The sequence below is a fragment of the Pectinophora gossypiella genome, chromosome 17 (assembly GCF_024362695.1).
Source record: "Pectinophora gossypiella chromosome 17, ilPecGoss1.1, whole genome shotgun sequence".
Taxonomy (NCBI): Eukaryota; Metazoa; Arthropoda; class Insecta; order Lepidoptera; family Gelechiidae; genus Pectinophora; species Pectinophora gossypiella.
The window spans coordinates 5,072,907-5,094,980 of NC_065420.1; the positions used below are offsets into that span (position 1 = coordinate 5,072,907).

Here is a 22,074-nt window from a genome sequence, read left to right on the forward strand (position 1 = left end):
TGTCTAGAACGAAATTGAAAACATTGGATGCCTCAAAAGTTTGTTTAGTTATACCCAAGTTTAAACGAACATCAGGTTTATAAACAAGGGCTTCATAGTTTGAGGTGTAAAGAGGGAAACATATTGAGTTATGAATTGGCGTATCAATTGACAGTAATTTTTGATAACTATTAATTAAACAAGGAGTGCATTTATGAGTCCAGTAACTTGAGGAGTTGACTTCTTCAGAGAGGATTTTTAGCTTGGTTAAAAGTGGGTGGTCACCTAGTTGTAAACAACGGTATAAATAACTATCTGAAAGAAACTGCCGCCTCAGTTGTAAAGGGGGTTCAACACACTCGACTTGCATTGCATTAATAGGGCTAGTCTTCATTGCGCCCAGAACAATCCTTAAAGCTACCGATTGTATTTTATCTAGTTTATTTAAAGCAGCAGCACTACATGGTTCCAGCAAAAAAGATCCATAATCAATCACACTCCTGATTAGTGCATTATAAATGATTCTCAGAGAAGTAGGATGAGCGCCCCACCATACACCTCTGAGGCATTTAATAATATTAAGATTCCGTTCACATTTAGCCTCAATATAATTGCAATGTGGGATACCAGTAAGTTTGGAATCCAGTATAACTCCTAAAAATTTACATTGTAAACTTACAGGCATGGGGATATTATCATAAAAAACATTAATTTCAGGGGGAGATCTCATACGAGAAAAAAGCACTACATTGCTTTTGGAAACGGATAATTCTAAGCCATTATCATTCAGCCAACCCTTCAATATACCAAGAGATGTTGTAAGTGTGTTACATAAATTAGAAACAGATTTACCTGAACAATACAATAAAAGATCATCTGCATACTGTAAAATATTAACTGAGTTACTTAAGGAATCCTCTAAATCATAAGTATATACATTATATAGTAAAGGGCTCAGCACTGAGCCTTGAGGTAAGCCCTGCCAAACAACTCTAGATATCTGGGACCCATCTAGTGTAACACTTATAGATCTCTCTGACAGCATTCTAATAATAAATGAAGTGAGCATTTCCGGAACATTTAATGATTTTAATTTCTTATGAAGAATAGAAATAACAACATTATCATAGGCACCTTTAATGTCTAAAAAAGCAGAGAGGATGGATTCATTTTTTGAAAATGCCAGTCTAATGTCAGTCATAAACAGACTCAAACTATCAGAAGTACTTCTGCCCTTTCTGAAGCCGAACTGACTTTCAGAGAGCAATCTATTGCTTTCTAAATACCATTCTAGCCTATTTTTGACTAAATGTTCTGCCAATTTGGCCAGTACAGAAGATAAAACAACAGGTCGGTAAGAAGAAGCGTCAGAAGGAGGTTTCTTTGGTTTTAAGATAGGTATTACTAACTGGGACCTCCATGAGAGAGGAATGTTGCCAGACAACATAATAGAATTTATAATATTTAAGAAGTAATTTAAAGTTTTATCACTGCTGTTACAGAAAAAGGAATAGGGTATACCGTCTTGACCGGGTGACGTGTCAATTAAACTTGTTAAAATGCCTTTAATTTCAGACATGGAAAAAGGTGAATTTAATCCTGATAAATTATTAGAAATTGAAGTTGGCAAGCACTGAATTTGTAACTCGGGAACTGAAGAAGGAGCTAGATTATCTAGGAATTGTTCAGCTAGCTCTGAAGATAGAGAGCCTCTAGATGATGGATTAACACCCATCCTGAATCTCCTAACGCTTTGCCAAACAACAGAAACATTAACATCTGGACAAATATTATTACAGAATCTTCTCCATCCCTCAAACTTCTTCTTTTTCAAAAATTTACGAGTGTCCCGTGCCACTTGACAGTAAAGCTCATAGTTCACAGATGTCATTAAACAGGAATAAACCCTTTCTGCTTCCCTCCTTCTTTTTATAGCCTCTGTGCACTCGTTGTCCCACCAAGGTGGACAGGGGATTTTTCTGGAGCCGCCCACTTTAATTGGGAATAAAGCATCTGCAACCTCAATCATGACTTTGACAAGAGCCTCAGAGCAAGCCATCTCATTACCCATACAGACAGAAGGGAGGTTTGAAACTTTACTGTCAACTTGCTGACTAAATGCAGACCAATCACTAGGTAATCTATATTTCATACGGGGAGTAGGTTTCGGAGCTATCATTGGATGTAACGAAGGAAACTTAATAGTTATGGGATGATGGTCACTTCCACAAGTAGAAGGGTGAACTGACCACGAAAGAATAGAAGCAAGATTAGGCGTGCATATAGAGAGATCTGGAGCACTAGGGCCCTCGTCAGGGCCAGTACGCCGAGTAGGAGTACCATCATTTAAAATACAGAGATTGAGAGAATTTAAAATTCGCAACATTTCTTCTCCATAAAAAATATGTCTAGATGAACCTCCCCATGCCGGGTGCTGGCCATTAAAATCACCTAGTACTAAAAAAGGGCTTGGTATACATTTAAATATATTAGTGAGATCACTATACAAAGCTAAAGTAGGATGAGCAATATATACAGAAACTATACACACATTATTTACAGAGATAGCAATGGCTTCAACACCATTATTTACAGGAGGAAGAGATATTTGTTTGTAAGGAACAGAACTATTGATAAGGATGGCAACACCACCATGCGCATCACTAGCTCTGTCCTTCCTAAGAATATTAAAACCTGATATTCTAAAAGAATATTCAGGCAAAAGCCATGTCTCTGAGAGACAGACTATTGAAGGATTATATTTATTAATTAAAAATATTATTTCAGGTTTTTTATCAGCAGCACTTCTACAATTCCACTGTAGGAGTACCTGATCCATTATTGGGATTGATAGACACAGTGTTTTCAATTAGTTGGGCAACGTGGGACGGTATAGAATTGGTGGGAATTAAACTGGATTTAAACAAAAGCTCAATAAGAGACAAAATTAATTTCGCTATGGGTTGGTTTGATTTATCATTTTCTGAGTTATCATTTTTCAGAGCAGAACCATTTGGTGAAGATAGAGGTATATCATAATCTTTTATTAGAGATGCATGTGCAGCCCGGTCATACCCAGCCGAAGGCGTAGGAGGAGCACGAGGCTTAAGGAAAACTGTTTTTTTATATGAGCTGGAAGATGGGGACAATCGAGCTGCTGGGTTAGCAGCCTCATCTTGAGATTGTTTATGTTGCGAAGTTCTAAGAACGTCAGCAAAAGATTTGGAGACAACGGGGTGTAATTTGGAAGCCTCTAAATATGAGATGCAGTTTTGAGCCATTGACACTTTGATATTTTTTTGTCGGGAAAATTCAGGACAAGCCTTACTAGTGGCAAAATGATAACCAGAACAAAGACAGCATGATCCATCCTCTTGTTCTACTGAACAAGATTCGGCAGTGTGACCTTGCCCACATTTATAACAGCGAGGCTTGGAGCGGCATTGAGCCTTTGTATGACCAAAACGGCAGCAGCTGTAACATTGAATGGTTGGATAAATGTACAAGTCGACAGTCAATGGAGTATAGCACATAAACACACGTTTTGGTAGTACTTGTCCATCGAAAGTTAAAACAACTGTTTCAGTGTTAGTAAATTCTGGAGACCCATTTATAATTTTTTTACTTTTAATTCTCCTAGCTTTAAGAACTTTCCCACATCCAATGGGGACACTCACATTATCCAAAATCTCATCCTCAGGCCAGTCAGCAGGGACACCCCTGACAACACCCATCCGTGTGATAATAAAGGTTGGAATGAAAGCTCTCAAACTATGGCTGGCAAGGCAAGGATTTTCAATAAAAGCGTTAGCATCAGAATATGTGGAAAAGGCCATGGATAGTCTATTTCTGCCGATCCGTTTCAAGCTACCGTTCACTATGTTTTTAATCATATTTTTCTTTAGAACGCTGCCAAACTGAATGGGATGCAGTGAAACAGGATCGTCAGGAGTAGACTGCTCCTTTTGAATGTGCACCACATAGGGTGCTAGGTCGGAAGAAACATATTTCCTACCAACTTGCTGTTGCTGCTGGGTTTGCTGATTAGTTACTGTGACTGTTGGTGGTGGAGGTGGAGGATCAGGTATTGTTGATAAAAGAGAATTGTCTTCGTCAGAATTGCAATTGCACTTGTCTACACCCGAAACGTTTTTACTATTTTTACTTTTGCGCTTTTTGTTGCAATGTTTGCAAATCTTTCTCAAGGGTCTTACACGTTTTCTGACTTGAGAGGAGCACCCGTCCTCCGTATCCATTGACGAAGTATCGTCAACAATAACTTCCATCCCTACATGAGGGACACGATGACGATCCCGGCCGCCACCGGGGTCGTCGGGGGGATCAACCCCCATAGTAAAAAGAAAAACTCACTTACCACTACACAGCAGCAAGTATTTTAGAAGAATATATATAAATATGAATTAACAGATAAAATAATACAGAAATACTCCACTGAACCCACACGAAATCAATTAAATTAAATTTTCACTAAAAAACACGACCGCCAATTTCGGAAGTTTCCCGCGCTTTTCCAAATGTACCTATTTGATTATTACAATCGTATTGACGTAGGTACCTATTGCAAATTGCAACACTTGATTTGACATGATTTTTTTTTTTTTTTTGGTTTGGTTTTCCCCGAAGGGTAAGGCAAAGGGAACTATGCCCATACAGCCATGTCTGACGTATTTTTTTTCTTGATGATTAATGAAATGATGAAAGGTGATGATGATGAAACCTAAGCCCCCACCCTCGGAGTAGACTCCTACTCCGAACCCCAAACGAATTAACTCAAAAGTCCGCATAAACTTTTGAGTTATGAAGCGGCTTCCTGACACGAAGCGAAAATAGGCAGATACACTTTGTTTATTGAATACTCCAATATAATAACACTCGCGAATGTCTTCCGACTAACTTAATGCGATCATTAACCACAAAACACCACTTCGTATTAATTATTTAGATTATTCAATGAAGAAAGCAACTGTCCCGTTCCCGCCTCCCGCCAAAAAGCCTGATTTGACATGAGTCCGGTTAATGTACATCCACGTAATGTACGACCTGATAATCCGCGTACATAACAATGTACACGGAATACGTGCGTGTACAATCCATGGTCGGGAAATATTGGCTGCGAATTATCAGTCCGTACACGGATTGCCCATCCGTGTAATGTACATCCAAATAATTGGAAGCCAAGATGGCGGCCACCTATTCTATCAGCCAATCAGGGGTCAGTATCATAGACACAAAACTCCATTGCTATGCGTCGTTTTAATTAGTTAACCGTGTAGCTACATTAGGCAATTTTTTATTATCATAATGTTAGACAAGGACAAAATATAGGCCCAATAGTGCCCTCAGCTTTATTTGTTGAAACCGACCACATTATATGGCTTTTTGGCGGGAACGGAAACGGTACGGCTGCTTTCTTCATTGAATAATCTAAATAATTAATACGAAGTGGCGTTTTGTGGTTAATGATGGCATTAAGTTAGTCGGAAGACATTCGCGAGTGTTATTATATCGGAGTATTCAATAAACAAAGTGTATCTGCCTATTTTTCGCTTCGTGGCAGGAAGCCGCTTCATAACTCGAAAGTTTATGCGGACTTTTGAGTTAATTCGTTTGGGGTTCGGAGTAGGAGTCTACTTCGAGGGTGGGGGCTTAGGTTTCATCATCATCACCTTTCATCATTTCATTAATCTATTTTTCAATTTGACATGGCTGTATGGGCATAGTTCCCTTTGCCTTACCCTTCGGGGAAAACCAAAATAAAAAAATAGTAGCTTTGTAGCAATTTTAGCCTTTTTCAGCCTAAATCGCCTCCCCTTTTCACCCTATAAAATTTATTTATTTTCAATTGGAAGGGGAATTTGAACATGATGAGTAGTGCTATTTATTATTTTATTTTTTAATGGATTGTTTTTTTGGATCTCATGTAATCAGAGTACATTCTTGCACAAATTGATGTCAGATTTTTTTCGTGACAATCACCCGCTTTCTTTATCTAGGGCGTCGAGGAATGGAGTAAATGGGTGCATCTGAAATAAGAAACAAAATAAAAAAATAATAATAACCTCACAACAGCTCTAAATCGACAGAAACAAATAAACATCCTACAACGCCACACCCATACCTAGTCCATTCTGTTGAGGGAATTATTTTTTTTGTGTTCTATCTGTAGATAAATATGGAAAGTGAAACAACATCAAAATAATTGCCTAAAATAAAATAATAAATAGCACTACTCATCATATTCAAATTCCCCTTCCAATTGAAAATAAATAAATTTTATAGGGTGAAAAGGGGAGGCGATTTAGGCTGAAAAAGGCTAAAATTGCTACCAACCAAAGCTACTAACTTCCAAGGCATATAATTAAATTTAAAAAAAGAGCTGTCATGTTCTATAAGAGCAGTTTCCACAGAGCAATTTTTTTACTATGGAACATTACCGTCTAGTGCGTAGCATCTCTACTTGGTCTGTGGTATAAATATATAAATATGCTCTTATAAAAGTAATTATAAAATATTAAAATAAACTGTTTCAAATGTGTAAATTTAATTACCTACTGAAATGATTGGACTTTCATTTTATTTTGTATTATATTATATGGCCAGGTTTCAAGACTTAACTCATGTCGGGTGATGGTTTATTAACCAATCTATTATCACATAACCAATCCTTACAAAATCCTTATTAGTCTTGTAAAAATAATATAGAATATTTTCAGTTGCTTGTCTTCGCTGTACTGGCATATTGTAAAAATAGACAGCGAAATTGTGTTATTCCCGACTTTGGGTCATATGGACTGGGCAATTATGATTTTGGGTTCTTTCTGACAAAAAGAGTCTAGTATGAGGGAATGGTTTGTTAACCAATCCATTATCTACATAACCAATCCTTGTTAATCTACCGGTCAATTTATACAAAAATGTAGAATATCTTCAATTGCCTGTCTTCTCGGGTATTTTCCTGGCTTACGGATTGGGCAACCATATCTGACTTAAGATTTGTATCAAAAATTGTCTTATAACAAATGGTTCTAATTTAATTACCCCACAAAGGATTGTGCACGGGACTGAGTTTATGTATTATTGTAAACGTGAACAGCTGGTAAGCATGGCTCCTGTCCACAAACTTTAAGTCCTGACAAACATTTTGATAAAACAACTTTCAAACCTCCAGACTTTTTTTTATAAACTGTTTATTAGGATATACTAACATACTGTGATAAAAGTTAACGGCTCTTCGTTTGTTCGTACATTTATTTAAACGTATAAAAATAGAATAAAAAACAAACGAGGTTACCAACAAGCCTGTTTGACACCGTTTCTCTCGCTATATCTTAATAGAGTACATTCCTACTGCGTGTAAACGTAGCACAACCACAAATAATAGATTGATCAATTAACCAATAGGCGACGAGCGCGATCGACCAATAGGAGGAAGTGTACACGGAATATTTGGATGTGCTTTATCACCTTGTGTCGCTTTTGTCCAAGGTGTTAATTCGCAGCCACGGAATGTACGCGATGATAATCCGTGTACATATGGTCACGGAATATTTGGATGTACATTACTCGGTTGGGCTTTATCATGGTCGTGCATTACAGTTTCCCTTTGACATAACATATTTTTTTTTTTTTGTTTTGGTTTTCCCCGAAGGGTAAGGCAAAGGGAACTATGCCCATACAGCCATGTCTGACGTATTTTTTTCTTGATGATTAATGAAATGATGAAAGGTGATGATGATGAAACCTAAGCCCCCACCCTCGGAGTAGACTCCTACTCCGAACCCCGAACGAATTAACTCAAAAGTCCGCATAAACTTTTGAGTTATGAAGCGGCTTCCTGACACGAAGCGAAAATAGGCAGATACACTTTGTTTATTGAATACTCCAATATAATAACACTCGCGAATGTCTTCCGACTAACTTAATGCGATCATTAACCACAAAACACCACTTCGTATTAATTATTTTGATTATTCAATGAAGAAAGCAACTGTCCCGTTCCCGTCTCCCGCCAAAAAGCCTGACATAACATATTTTGAGTCTGACGTTTTTTCAAAGCGTTTTTTATTTTTATTTAAAAAATGGGAATCGGATATGTAACTTTAATAATAATAAACTCATTATACCTATTTTGGTTATTGTTTTTATTAAGTTAAAAGTTTACCGAATGCGATTTAGTTCGACATTTTATTTAAGTTAAGAATTGTAACAAGCAAAAGGAATCCCGCCATTATCGGCCGACGGGATTCCGTAAGTATACAGCAATTTCATGTTATGTCATATGTGTCTGTCAGTGTCAAACAAAAATTTTCTGTCAATAAATTGTGAAGATAGAGTGTTGGATAATCACAAAAAGCGCAATTTATTTTTGATATCTTAGCAATTAATATCCAAAAGTAATGTTTAAAATAATTTCTAGCACTGCGAGTCTTTGCAAGACTCCGTTATCTAGGTAAGGGCGAAAATTTCCTTTTGCAACTTTCTGCGTTTCAATGTCAAAATATCTGTTGGTTACAATCGTAGTTTTGCTTCAGGTCTCTTCCAGCATTTTCGACATGCAGCGCTAGATTAGCAGGCGTAGATCCTACTTGTGTCAAAGAAGCGCCTAAGATTGACAATGACGCGGTATTGGCTCTGCCGGAGAAGAAGCATGAGCTGGAAACACAGGAGTGCACCGTATGCGTGCCTGCTAAGGTATTTATCTACATTTTATTAATTATGAATAGCTTAATATACATAAAATTCACTTGCTTACACTGTTGTACAATCAAGTTAGCAAATGGGCTGTATTTTTCGCTTTTAGATTTCTAAATGGTCCATTATGCAGATGCAGAGTTGCACCACATATTATTATCATCTATTCCTTAATCCTCCATCCTTAATTAGACATAAAGGTATTTCACATATTTTCATTATTTGTTAGCATATTAACTTCAATTTTTTTTTATCTTTCCAGGTTGACCTGACTCCAATCACAGGGGTCCCAGAAGAGCATGTGGTCACTCGTCGTGTACGTATCTACCAGCCCACTAAAAATGCCATGCAGAGTGGTACTAGCAACATCCATCACTGGGAGATGGAGTTTGACAACCGCCAGCGCTGGGAAAATCCCCTCATGGGTTGGACTTCCACCGGAGACCCACTTTCAAACATGAAGGTTCAATTCGCCAAGCCGGAAGATGCAATTGAGCATTGTGAGAAGAATGGCTGGGCATGGTTCCTGGATCTGCCCAAGAAAGACAAGAGCTTGAAACCTAAAAGCTACGGTCTCAACTTCTCATGGAATCGTCGTACCAGGGTCTCCACCAAGTAGACATGTTAGTACAATTGTTGATTTTTTAATTTAATTCTAGAGCTATAGTGGATTTCCTTGAAATGTAATTCACAGATTAATTATTATTAAATTCTGGCAAGTTTCCACGTGGTTTTGATTCAATATCTAAAAAATATTTCAAAATCATTTTATACGTATTTTATGGTTTGAAGAACTATAATATTATCTCATTTGCTATTTTATGTGGTGCTTTTTGCTATAAAACTTTATATTTAGGGCACTGAATTGAACTGAAAATTTGGTTAAATATAGTCAAATCAGCAACTTTTTACTAAACGCGAAAATACGAAATGACTATGGAATTTGTATGAAAAAACACTCTGACGTCATAGAAAAACGTGACAAAATATCTGACTTACTATTACGTTTTTCTTGATTAAAATTCATGAATTAGTTAAACAGAAAAAGAAAATGTTTTTCGTTAGTTTTAGATCTGTCTTTATTTAGTAATCAGAATTTCATAATTTATATTTTTTTTTATATTTATATTTATATGAACCTAGTACAAGACCCAGTTAGTAGGTACAGGAGGAGTAAATAAAAAAATATAATTTCTATTATTTTCATTTAATCATAGTCTTCAACATGGTTAGATTATATTCTTTGTACCTCGGAAGAAAATCATATTTCGCAGGTCTCACTTAAACTCTTTATTTACATATGATACAATTTAAACATATGTTACACAAAATTGATCATGCTCAACACATGTTTTAAATATTGCAATTTTCTCTAACTACAGTAGTTTTACATGTACATCGTACATTTTTATAAATTTTAGAGTTTAAAAGTAATTTCTAACAACCTTTTTAAGATATAACTAGATAAAATTATGAAAAAATTATTGCATTCTCTTCTTTCTATGTACAGAGTAATGAACAATGTAGAGAAATACATTCTACTATAAGAACAATCTTAGGATGCATTGTTGTTGATTAACAATTTTAAAATGTTCTTTAGTGACTTGTGGTTTATTGAAATATCAAAGTTTCAAAGCAAATGTGTAAAATTGTCATAAAGCGAGGTGGTACAAATATTACTTCATTAGGTGACAGGGTCTAAAACACTAGAATAAATTCGAAACAGGCCTCAAAAAACTACGTACAAAGGAGTTTTGGTCAAGATTAAATAGTAAAATTCAGATACAAGTTGTAAAATAATCGACGAAGTTGGTCCTACTAAAGGGGGTTTAAAATTTCTTTGGTACGGTGCGTACCTTCACAAAATTTACGTATTATACGACTGCTTTAAAATACTGAGAATCGGCTGAGCTTGCTAGTTCTACTAATATAAAACAACTGCAACCAACTTCTTCAACTTTAAAGCTACTGTAACTGTAAACTGCGTCATTTTAAAGCACTTGGTGCACCTAAATTATCATCACTATTCATGGCAGCTAATGTTAACTTTACAACAAAATAACAAATAAAATTATATGGACGGGCGCAACGTTACGAAACTATAACACGACTATAAACAAACAGGAGAATAGGTATTTCAATGAAACACATGTTGAAGCTCAAGCCTAATGGCCAAAAAGCCGCAGCTATACAAACTTGTATCTACAAGAGCCTAAATTGAATAAGTATTGTCTTTTAAAATGTAACTAATAGGTAGAGATATTGAAAAATGTAATTTTAACTAAGTTAATTCTGAAGATTTGTGCGACTTATCTTGCGTTTCTGTGACTGAATGATTATTGTAGGTACCTATACAATAAATGAAGGACTTTCCAGGCTATGTTCCCCAAAAGTAATATAGATGGCGCTGTTGAGATTTTACGTGAAAATTAGCCATTTTCGATAATTATTTACAAATACAATATAATAGTAATTGTTCCTTGATATTTGGATCACATTATGTATAGAATTATGTTGCTACCTATATTGCTTCTCTTTATTTTAATCAGAATAATAATGGGTGGAAGGTGTAATTGTGCCTGGGTGTCATCATTTATACCCAAAAACAAAGATAAAAGATGCACGTCTGTTATCCGTGAAATAAGAAGGTTAAACGAAGGAAAATCATAAAATCTATATTGTTTTTGAGGAACTTAGTCATTGCATGGCTGTGTGATTGTAAAACATGGTATGTGACTAAATGGCGCATGGCGTTGCGAAACCGAGAGGCCTACATCTAAAAATACATGTGTTACTAATGTATAAAACAATTTATTTAATATTTACCTATTATTAAAAGGCGAAAATTGACTTGTTAAATTCATCTAATAATTCTATTGCTGCTGGTTGTCTTGTTGTATTCGATTCTAGCTCGTGAAGTTAATATTAAGCGAAGTTACCGAAGTATTGGTTTCCGGGTCCGCTGTGTTTGTGTTTATTACGTAATGGAGTATCACCGCATTCGAGCTGCCACTATCGCTGTAATGTTTCATTTATCGTCGACTAAGATGACATATCAGTCGTTCTCATATACAAATTATCTAATATTTACAACAACAAAATTTACAACCATCTCTGAGACAAGTCTCGATTATACTTAATTAATTACAAAAAAAAATGCTATACAATCGAACAAATCTGCATTACTAATCAAGCGTAGTTTCAAAAATGAATCTTACAATAACATTTTCGCATGCTTTAAAACTTGCTATCGATATAATAATTTAGGTACCTAAGCTTATTGAAATCGATGAATCGATTTAAAACTTTATTGCAACAATTTTGGAAGTTCACGGTTAGGCTGTCATCCAAACTCACGTTAAACACTATTCATAATCATAAAGGGTTTGCGTTCTTTCCTCATTAAACGCGCACAACAAAACATTCGATTTAAATACTCGCTTCGTTAGTCGGACAACAGCCTCTCTATATCGAATTCTATCTACTTTAGGGGCATCGATTCTCTCATCAACATTTATTTATTCATAGACGCGGTTAAAAGCTAACGTTTACTTCGGTTTAAAATCACAATTATTCTACCCGTCATATCACCGGGCACGGCCGTGCGCGAACACAATATCTGTATTATCTTCGACAGTCCGTCCGGTGTCCTAAAACTAGCCAACGGGGTCAGTCCGAGCGGTCGGAGCCGGGTCGGGCTCGGTCTCGGATCAGCTGGGCCGCTCGTCGCTCTCGCGGTGGACGAGCACTCGGACGACGGTGGGGGGCGCGGCGGGCGGCGGCCCCGCGTCGGGGGACGCCTCCGTCACGAGGATGCTGACGGCGCTGCTGCCGTGCGGCGACGGCGTGCGCGCGCGCGCTGGCGACGTCGCGCGCCGCGCCGAGTTCCGCCGCGAAGCTACGCGAAGGGAACCTGGAAGGCGAGAGAGGGCTATGTAATCTTTGTACTGAATGTCGGGCTGGGCTGGCTTAGTCTCTCGGTCTAAAGTCTGCGACGACAGACGTCGAGCCGTTATATTGCTTTATTGTCTATCAGTTTAGCTGAATAATTCAGTTGCAGTCAATATAAGTTGAATGTGGTCAGAAAAGTTTAGATTAAACTTTGTATTGTAATAAGAAAAAAAGAAAAAATATTTTCGAGTTATTTATAATAACTCTCACCTGTCATAACCATTTTTGTAATTAATACAGATTGGTTGACTTGGTTGACTTTCACGTGCAGGATATGTCAATACTTATAACTGTATGTTTATCATAAGTACTCATCATAAGGTTGGGTTTTACATTCCAGTAAACAAGGATTACGATAAAATGTTGAGAAATTACTTACGATTTTAAAGCATCCCTGGTTGATTATACGCAAATGGCTAACATGCAACGTTTACTATTGATGATAAGTTACATTATCTACAATATGTTTATGTTACATTGCCGGGGCGAAGGACGAAGATGAAGTAAAGGTCCACAGCTATGAAGAAATTCAAATAAAATACAGCAAGCATAAGTACATGCAAATAATACTAAGGCGTCCATCAAATTTAGGGCAGGGAGGGACATCACTAAACCCTGCAACACAAAAATGCCAATCCTTATAAAGAGCGTACAATTTCTAACAACTCTAGAAAGAGAAAACTGTGAAGATGAAGTCATTTAAAAGTCATAGTTAAACTACACAGAAAATTACGTTAAAGAAACATTCAAATGAATTTATTAGGAGACTTAACACTGAGCCGCCGACTTTAAATCGAATTAGATGCCCCGCGTTGGGCGCCAATTGCGTTAATGGCGCCCAGTGAGGCCAACTTAAAGGAAAGTTAAATTACTTAATTCGTCGCTAGATTACGTGCTCAGTGTATAGTTCCGAATGAATAGAAGAAGAGACACGAAAAGCAAAACATTACATATGAACCTGCGCGTTTCGGGCCGCCCTCCTCGTCGACGGCATCCTGGTGACGCAGGAATAGAGGCAAACCATACGCTGATCTCCTGCGCGGCGGCGCCGATTCCGATCCACTGGCAGCCTAAGTGAATATGTCTTGTTATGCCTACTAATGATTATGACGTTACACTACACAATCAAAAGCAGTGACAATGATTATTCGTATCTCTAGCAAATGTTACATTACAATGTCCTTTAAGATGTAGGCTAATGAAATCTGAAGAAAAAGGTAGTTTAAAACTTAGAAAAAACAAACAGGACAAGTAAATGAGAAATCTGAAGATATATTTATAGATAAAAAGAAAGGAAGGAAAATGACACATCGCTGAATAAGAATCATCTTTGAGCTTTCATAACATTGCTATTATTTAGACATACTAGTACTATATTGAGATAAATGATTGAAGATATGAATTTGTTTGGAGAATTTAAGAATACCTGTTCACCAGGCGCCGCTCCTGGTAACAACAGGAGTGGCAGGTTAAGCCACGCCCCTCCTAGCTCACTCAAGTCTGAAGCATCTGAAGCCCTCGAAGACTTCCTACTGGAGGCATGGGATCCTCTTCTAACGTGCAACAATGCACTAAGGCGTCCGCCCCAACCCCCGCCAGGGGACCATTTCGTGCTCTCTTCTTCGTTAGAGGGACTTCTATTCTTTCGTCTGAAACAGAAAATTAGATCGTTACCCTTTTTAAATTATTTTGTATCTCTATTCTAGTTGTTATTGAAAAAACCTGTCACTGGAAACCTTGACCAAAAAAGTTTCCTCTTTATGCTTTCGAAAGGGAAGGTTTTGACGTATAACGTGTTGCTATTTCGGTTTTATTACACTGAGTGATGTTACATTACTAAATAAATTGGCCGTGTAGTATTCACAAAAACCACTTGTTTTGCCTTCTTTATAGTCATTGGCCGGCTGCCAACCACATTAGTATTCATAATATTTGTCGAGGCGTAAAAGAGCAGTGAAATGCTTACTTGACATATTCCCTCCACGTCCGCTGTATCATTCGAGCTGCTTTGTCTTCCCGTTTCCATATCCTCGTTGAAGATACGATTTCTAACTCCTTCCTTGTCGGGAACTGCTTCTTGAATTTGATATCCATCTGCTCTTGAAGTTGTCTGAAGGTATCTGTTTCTTCAACGTGACCTAGCACGTGTTTCACCAAAGCGTGGAGGATATCCAAGCAGTGGATTTTGTTTCCTCTGGCTATGGGGAGATTGAAGCTGACGAGAGCGACAGTATTGGGTTTGGAAATGCCTAACGGCGGATCTAGAGAAGCAATGAAGTCTGAGAGTTGTGCGAAACTTATGAATTGGGTTGCGTGCGGGTCGTACCTGGAAAGCAAGAGAAGTTGTTGTTATTTATTTCCATACATTATAATCATTAGCAGAATATCAGAATGGCTTGCCATGCGGCTTTTAAATAGAAACTGCTGTCGTTTCTGGCAGGCTAAACCTAAATTATTTTTTAATGTGACATCTCTAAAAATTGTGCTGTCCTTCATTCACGACAAGACCAAGACAGAGATAGAGCAAGTTTTAGAATCTATTACAAGTTTTAATAACTCACTTAGACCATCGTATGTAGAACATCTCCAAGTCATCTTCGACGATGCCAATTTCCTCTTCCTGATGAGCCTGGTTGAAGTTCTCAAGGATGATAGCGATGTACATGTTGATGACGATCATATAGCTGATGATGATGAAGGAGGTGAAGTAGGTGATGGCGAGGAGCGGGCTCCCACAGTTGCCGTTATTGTGACCGTGGTCGCCTAGCTCACAGTCTGGTGGTTGGATCATTAGGGACTCTAGCACGTCGTTCCAGCCTGCTGATGTCATGAGACTGGAAAAGAAGTTGTTCCATTGTAATTCGTATTTCTCAAAAGTAATCACAGCAATTCTCTCAGTACTCTAAAGAAATTATTTTTTGAAAGCAAGATCTACATATAACTGAAGATTGACAAGGTCAGATTTGAAAGTATAATATTCGAATGGTTTCGTGTTGGTTTGAATTAGCGTTATTCTGGTTCTTAAAACACTCGATACTGTAATGTTTTTACCGGCCAGAGACAGAGAGTATGTAAAAAAATGAATTTTGAGCCTTTGGTGGCTCAATAATAATAAATAACTCTCATCCTAATAAGTCAATATTATGAAAAAAGTTTGCAAACACGAGTATACTCACCGAAAAAGCAGCTGCATGCTCCTTCCGAAGGTTTGAAAGTTGACGATGTCGTCCAGAGCGCCTTGCTCCTTGACGTGTCCGAAGACTGACATACCAATGATGGCGTAGATGAAGGTGATCAGCGCCAGGAGTGCGCCAATGTTGAACAAAGCTGGCAGGGATACCACTAGCGCGAACAGGAGTTTCCTAATACCCTTTGCGGCCTGAAATAGTACGAGAGAAGCAAAACTTAATGGATATTTTGATAATGCATCAAAGTAACAAGATACATCGATGAATTTGTGTAGGTACCTATTCGATTATTCCTTTGGTGTCTTAACCCAATCCTTTGACTGATTTTATTTCTTAATTTCAATTTTTTATTGTCACGCTACCTATTTTATTTTTAATTTGAAGAAAATTAAGGTCAGAACAATGTTACCTACACAGGTTCTCAATAAATGTTTCTTGTTTCTTGTTCTATAATTGAAAATATCCTCTACGAACCTTAATCAGTCTTAATATTCTCCCTATACGAAAGACGCGGACGACCCGCAGCAGCGTGGGTGATATGGGCAGGTCGATCATGATGTCTTCCATGACGATGCCCAGAATCGAAGCCAGGACCAAGAGGAAGTCGAACACGTTCCATGGCACCGTGAAGTAGTGGTACCGCAGACCGATTATTTTTACTATCGCCTCTGTAATTGGGTGGAAAAATAATTACCACTAACGAAATTGATGAGTGAGATAATATTTTGTATTTCAGAGTTTCCTTTTCTAATTCATAAAGAAGTGAAGATTCTTTAAGTTAAAGAAGAAGATTTTAATTCTTATGTCCTATGACATGTCTCTGTGAATTTAATCGCGGAAGTTGTTTCCAATTATATCAATAGTGTGTTTGGTCGATTTACAAGCTTAGTTGTACTTGATTTAATAGGTACTTTGCTCAATAACATATTTTATTTTTGCATGCAAGATTTCCAAGATTACCCAGAACTCACCTAGACCAAATACTGTTGTGAAAAACGCGTTACTAACTTCTAAAATAAAGAATACCGAATGGGGTTGATCGTAATGCTCTATCCCCATTGTGAGCATATTTAAGAAGATTAACACAAAGATGGCGATCTCGAACCGTCGGGAGTTCGACAGATCATAGAACATTGCGAGGAATTGGTTCCTTGGCCGCTTTATCACTTTCTGGGGCTTCTTTCTGCCAAGTTTCTTCATCGCAGTGTAATAGTGCTTTTGGCTTTCTGTGAGGAACATTTCTAACACACCACCTTCATACTGGAACACAAAGAAACGTTTTTTTTTTTAATTTAACAGTTCTCAAGAACTTGATAATTTAATTGACGAATTCAATGGTTTCGAAACCTACCTTTTTCTTGAGCATGTTAAAATTATCTATAATTACTCCTATGAACAGATTAAGAGTGAAGAACGATCCGCAAACTATGAAAATTACGAAATAAATGTAAGCGTAAAGATTTGCTTCTCTCGCCGGTTGAAGGTCAACGCCTCTCGCGTCCACGGCATCTGCCATCACTTCCATCCAACCCTCGAAAGTTGCCACTTGGAATAACGCTAGATATGCTATACCAACGTGGTCAAACGATATCTTGGAATTGACCCAAGAGAAATTATTGTAATAACACTCCCATTTGTCATTCACTATCTGAAATTTATAAAAATGTTTTAATTATATTATTATACATTTTAAACGAATCCTGTAAAACCTTTTTAAGGATAGTTACCTCTAAAGGTAGCAGCTCCCCTTCATCATCAACACATTTGAAGAATTTTCCTCCAAAAAACTGTACTCCCATTATGGAGAAAATCAACCAGAACACTAAACAAACTAATAACACGTTGAAGATGCTAGGTATAGCATACATTAAGGCATTGACTACTATCCTCATGCCTTGCCACCGCGATATAGCTCTAAGGGGCCTCAAAGCACGCAACGTGCGTAAGGATCTCAATACTTTAAGATTTTCGTTCTCTTCTATTAACAAACTGAATACTGACACCTGCAAGAAAAATGGAAAATAACATAACGTCATATACATTAATTTATAAAAATGCTGCCTTTAGAATGGTACTTACAAAAACTATAGTAAAATCTAACAACGTCCAAAAACTCGTGAAGTATCTGAAGAATCCCAGCGCAATCCACTTGAGAAACATTTCTATGACGAAGATCATACAGAATCCCAGATTTGTCCAGTACAGGATTCTCTTTAAGGGCTTGTTTTTCTCGAGATGGATGTCTTCAAAGCAGAGCGTGATGCTGGAGGCGAATATGAGGACTAAGACAAACCACTCAAACGCTGGAGTGTCCACATATCGGAGGACGAACGTGCGGATGAGCATCCAGCGTTGACCCATCTTTGTGTCAATCATCGAATCCCAACAGGGACATCTGAAAATAACATACAATTGGTATCAATTAATTTCCTATTTGCAATTGTTTGAATGTATATAGAATGCTTTAGGTATAGTCGTTTTCTCTCATCCGGCAGAGTAATAGATAAGTAATAATTACAGAAAGCGGTGGTTAAAAAGGCCAAATTGAAGCAATTCTTCTAAAAAAGCAATATTGATATTTAACACTTCTTGATATTGCGCATTTAATTGCGCAAATGTCAAATTGTAATATTGCTTTTTAGATGAATTGCTTTGATATGGTCTTTTTAGACCCGATATTGGATAAGGTCGGTTTAAGGTCTCTTTAGGATATAGACGTGAAATATGAAATAGTGGACTTATTTCTAAATGTATTTAATATGTAATACTTACGCATCGTAACACTGCCGAGGATAGCAATCCTGCGGTACTTTCTCCTGCTTCGGCTTTCCAAACCCCGGAAAACTCCCAATCGGTTCAATGTACTCGCCCTTAGAGTTCTTGCGTCCACCTACGGTTAATTCATCTACATATGAAACTAAAGTTTGCCATGGACGCTTAATATCCTCTTCATCCAGTTTTTTCGCGGGATCCTTACTTAAAACATTTGGGGGTTCCCTGCCTATCCTCCGTTTCTCTGGGGTTGTTTTGCTTGACATTTGGGCCATCTCATAATCCTCTTTTTCATCTGAAATTTAATATGGAAATGGATTACACATTGACCATTTATATAATATAAATATTGTTACGACATGCCTCACCTCTAGAATCCGATGGCTGCGTGTGGTATCCAGAGGACATTTGGTTTAACAACCTTTGCGCAGCAACTTGTTCTGTTGGCGAACATTCGTCGAGGTTTTCCTTAGAGTCCTCTCTAATGCTCGTAATTTTATGTTCAGTCGCCAAGTCACGCACGTCCTTCAAAGTTTCTTGGCTGCCGTGGTTAAAATTATTGCCGGATTGGTAAAGATGTGGGTAGGCGAAGTCGGAACCTACTGATATTGGCCTAGAATATTTGGACCAATAATTTTATAAAGTGGTTTGTTTTAGAATTTTGGCTAAAGTGTATGTGTAGTGAATGTGTGTGATACGTACCTATTTAATGCTTCTTGGTAACTATGACTATAAATATTGTCGTGGGGGAACAGGACAGTCTCCTGTATCGACGACGAGTATCTATGCTCACTCGGTATCGACAACTTTTTCTCGTCCTTCATGGCGCGATGTTGTATCATAAATTCGTTAACTAGCTCTTCTAACTTAGATTTTTTTTCAGTCTCTTTACTTCTAGATATAAGGAAACCTTTTTTTCTTACTATAGAACGTATTCTATCGAAACTTTTAGCTAATTTTGAATCCTCTCCAACTTCCTGAAAATTCAATGGCTTTGTTTAGACTTAGATTCCGCTTGTGGTCTACTTCAAGTGGATTTTTGCAGCTTTCTTTAGAAATGGTTGTTTAGAGTCATCTTTTATATTTATTTATGAACTTAATCTATCATTCAATATAACATCCTTGATGACTGGACTACTCGAATTCAACAAGAACGTTCAACAGTTGCGATTTATCCGTTAATCAAGGACGCTACTAAACATCAAACATCCACACAAGACAACATCGAACACTACACACAACCATTGCAGAACGAACAAGCAGTGCAATACAACACCGACACGACACACACCATTACCTCCTTCCTATTCTTCAGCTCTTCGCTGTTAAAGCTATTGAGCAACAAGGCAAGGAAGAGATTGAGCACCATGAAGTTCCCCATTACTAATGCTGGTAGGAATATGAAGAAGCAGCTCTCCGCCCCGCTGGCTTGCTCGGCCCTCATGCAATCCCAGAGAGGCTCGATCCACTCGCCGCAGAGGATCCGGAATATCATCATGAACGAGTGAAAGAAGTCGTTGAAGTTCCACCTGAGATAGTTTGAGATTGAGAAGACAGGTATAGTGTGCACTCTGTTTAAGGAGTTGTGAACATACAGCTTGGCAAAAAATATTAGATATTCGTCTTTGTAGGAACCGAAAAATTTTTTTTTATATCGGTTACTAACAGAATTCAAATTGCCAATTAGGTATTGCTAATAACAATAAGAGTGTATTATTGTTCATTTAAATACTGCTCTTTTTTGCCAACTTGTACATTAGGTTAGAATAAGTTTTAGAAACATTTGTGAGTTCAATATCGGCAGCAGAGTTCTGAAAAACTCAAGTGTGTCAAATGTTAGTCCAATATTAGTTACTTTTTTTTTAAAACGGCTAATAAATAGATTCACAACTGAAATAAGAATAAAACCGGTACTTACCTGGGTACAGGATCTGGGTCGAACTTATCAGGCGTGTAGGACTTAGAAAACAACTGCATACCGATGACGGCAAATATGTATATAACTATCACTAACACAAACGTCAAATTACCGAGAGCACCGATAGTCGATATTATAATACTCAACAACACTTTCATTGTAGTCCATGATTGAGCTAACTTTAACACTCGTAACTGAAACAAAAATATTTAGAAATATTTTTAATATTGTAGAATAAGAAAGTAAAGTGTCTTATGAAAATGATCACAGAATAGGAGAAAGAGGTTGGACGGGATAAGTGAGCGCAAAACGCGTGCCATACAGGTATGAGCAAATAGTTCATATTTCCACTTTGCACTCCACTCATCCGCAAACTTTACGACATACGGAGCTCCGCGATAATATATTAAAAGGTCCAATATCGACTATCACACAAGAAGATCCCTCCGTATCACAGGAAAGCTAAAAACCTCAGTATGATCGGCTATTTATAGAAAAAATACTTTTGTATGTAGTAACATAACATAAACAGCCTATATACGTCCCACTGCTGGGCACAGGCCTCCCCTCAATCAACCGGAGGGGGTATGGAGCATACTCCACCACGCTGCTCCAATGCGGGTTGGTGGAGGTGTTTTTACGGCTAATAGCCGAACGTTCACGTGCCCTCCGCAGCACGGAATCATCTTACTTTTTCGGATAAATAATCAGGTGATTCAAGGCTGAAAAGTCCTTACCAAATAAAGGACAGTCTCACAAAGTGATTTCGACAATGTCCCCATCGGGAATCGAACCCGGACCTCCAGATCGTGAGCTTAACGCTCTAACCACTAGACCACGGAGGCTGTCTGTTTGTATGTAGTATCTAATGAAAAGTAATGATAAAATTGCAGCCTAAGTAGCTATAGAGGTAGAATTTGACAAGCAGTAGAGCTATCGTAGTTATCTGTTTGCAGGAGTAGTAGTAAAAGAGAGTAGGGTCGCACCGGCGACTGCGGTTCTCATGCAAAATGAGCGTTAGGGCCTTTCCAACCTCTTTATTCTATTTCGTGAGAATGACCAACGCAAACACCAATATATCATGGGGAGAACTCTTGGTGATCGTGATTCATATTACCTTGGAGTTACAAGAAGTGTGTACTAGCTAGCGTTTATAAACTGTTTATGTTATGTAAAATAAATATATATTTACTAGATCATCAGTGATAGTTCTGTACTGCTTCTATCGTGTGGGTTGTGGTGTGGATTATCAACTCCATCAACACTGGTGTCAGGGTTACTATTGAGCCGCCAAAGACCCCTGACATGGCTCATGTAACGACTACTAAGTTACGTTACCAGTTACGTTGCCGGACCAACGGCTTAACGTGCCTTCCAAAGCACGGATCATCTTACGTTCGGACAATCAGGTGATCAGTCTGTAATGTCCTAACCAAACTAGGAATCACAAAGCGATTTATGTGATATGTCCCCACCGGGATTCCAACCCGGGACCTCCGGATCGTGAGCCCAACGCTAAACCACTGCACCACGGAGGCCGTTATAGTTCTGTAG

The 22,074-nt window shown here is 37.8% G+C and overlaps 2 protein-coding genes across 2 annotated transcripts in view; one reads left to right on the top strand and one right to left on the bottom strand.

The window, feature by feature from the left end:
• The first annotated feature begins 8,285 nt into the window (after window positions 1–8,285).
• On the top strand, window positions 8,286–9,413 carry LOC126374461 (NADH dehydrogenase [ubiquinone] iron-sulfur protein 4, mitochondrial). The gene is made up of 3 exons (XM_050021113.1): window positions 8,286–8,449; window positions 8,532–8,691; window positions 8,954–9,413. The coding sequence occupies exons 1-3, from the start codon at window positions 8,397–8,399 to the stop codon at window positions 9,308–9,310; spliced, it is 570 nt and encodes a 189-aa protein (XP_049877070.1). The 5' UTR covers window positions 8,286–8,396; the 3' UTR covers window positions 9,311–9,413.
• Window positions 9,414–10,442: 1,029 nt separating this feature from the next.
• Window positions 10,443–22,074, bottom strand: part of LOC126374284 (sodium channel protein 60E-like) — a 291,877-nt gene continuing 280,245 nt past the window's right edge. Inside the window, exons 16-32 of the mRNA XM_050020807.1 lie at window positions 20,521–20,714; window positions 19,894–20,131; window positions 19,305–19,579; window positions 18,971–19,215; window positions 18,808–18,897; window positions 18,603–18,720; window positions 17,910–18,225; window positions 17,558–17,833; window positions 17,182–17,478; window positions 16,802–17,090; window positions 16,305–16,498; window positions 15,819–16,021; window positions 15,204–15,476; window positions 14,609–14,968; window positions 14,069–14,291; window positions 13,601–13,712; window positions 10,443–12,604 (exon numbers count right to left, since the gene is read on the bottom strand). Of these exons, the coding sequence (XP_049876764.1) occupies window positions 12,402–12,604; window positions 13,601–13,712; window positions 14,069–14,291; window positions 14,609–14,968; window positions 15,204–15,476; window positions 15,819–16,021; window positions 16,305–16,498; window positions 16,802–17,090; window positions 17,182–17,478; window positions 17,558–17,833; window positions 17,910–18,225; window positions 18,603–18,720; window positions 18,808–18,897; window positions 18,971–19,215; window positions 19,305–19,579; window positions 19,894–20,131; window positions 20,521–20,714 (3,906 nt within the window). The 3' untranslated portion in view covers window positions 10,443–12,401. The remainder of the gene's footprint in view (window positions 12,605–13,600; window positions 13,713–14,068; window positions 14,292–14,608; window positions 14,969–15,203; window positions 15,477–15,818; window positions 16,022–16,304; window positions 16,499–16,801; window positions 17,091–17,181; window positions 17,479–17,557; window positions 17,834–17,909; window positions 18,226–18,602; window positions 18,721–18,807; window positions 18,898–18,970; window positions 19,216–19,304; window positions 19,580–19,893; window positions 20,132–20,520; window positions 20,715–22,074) is intronic.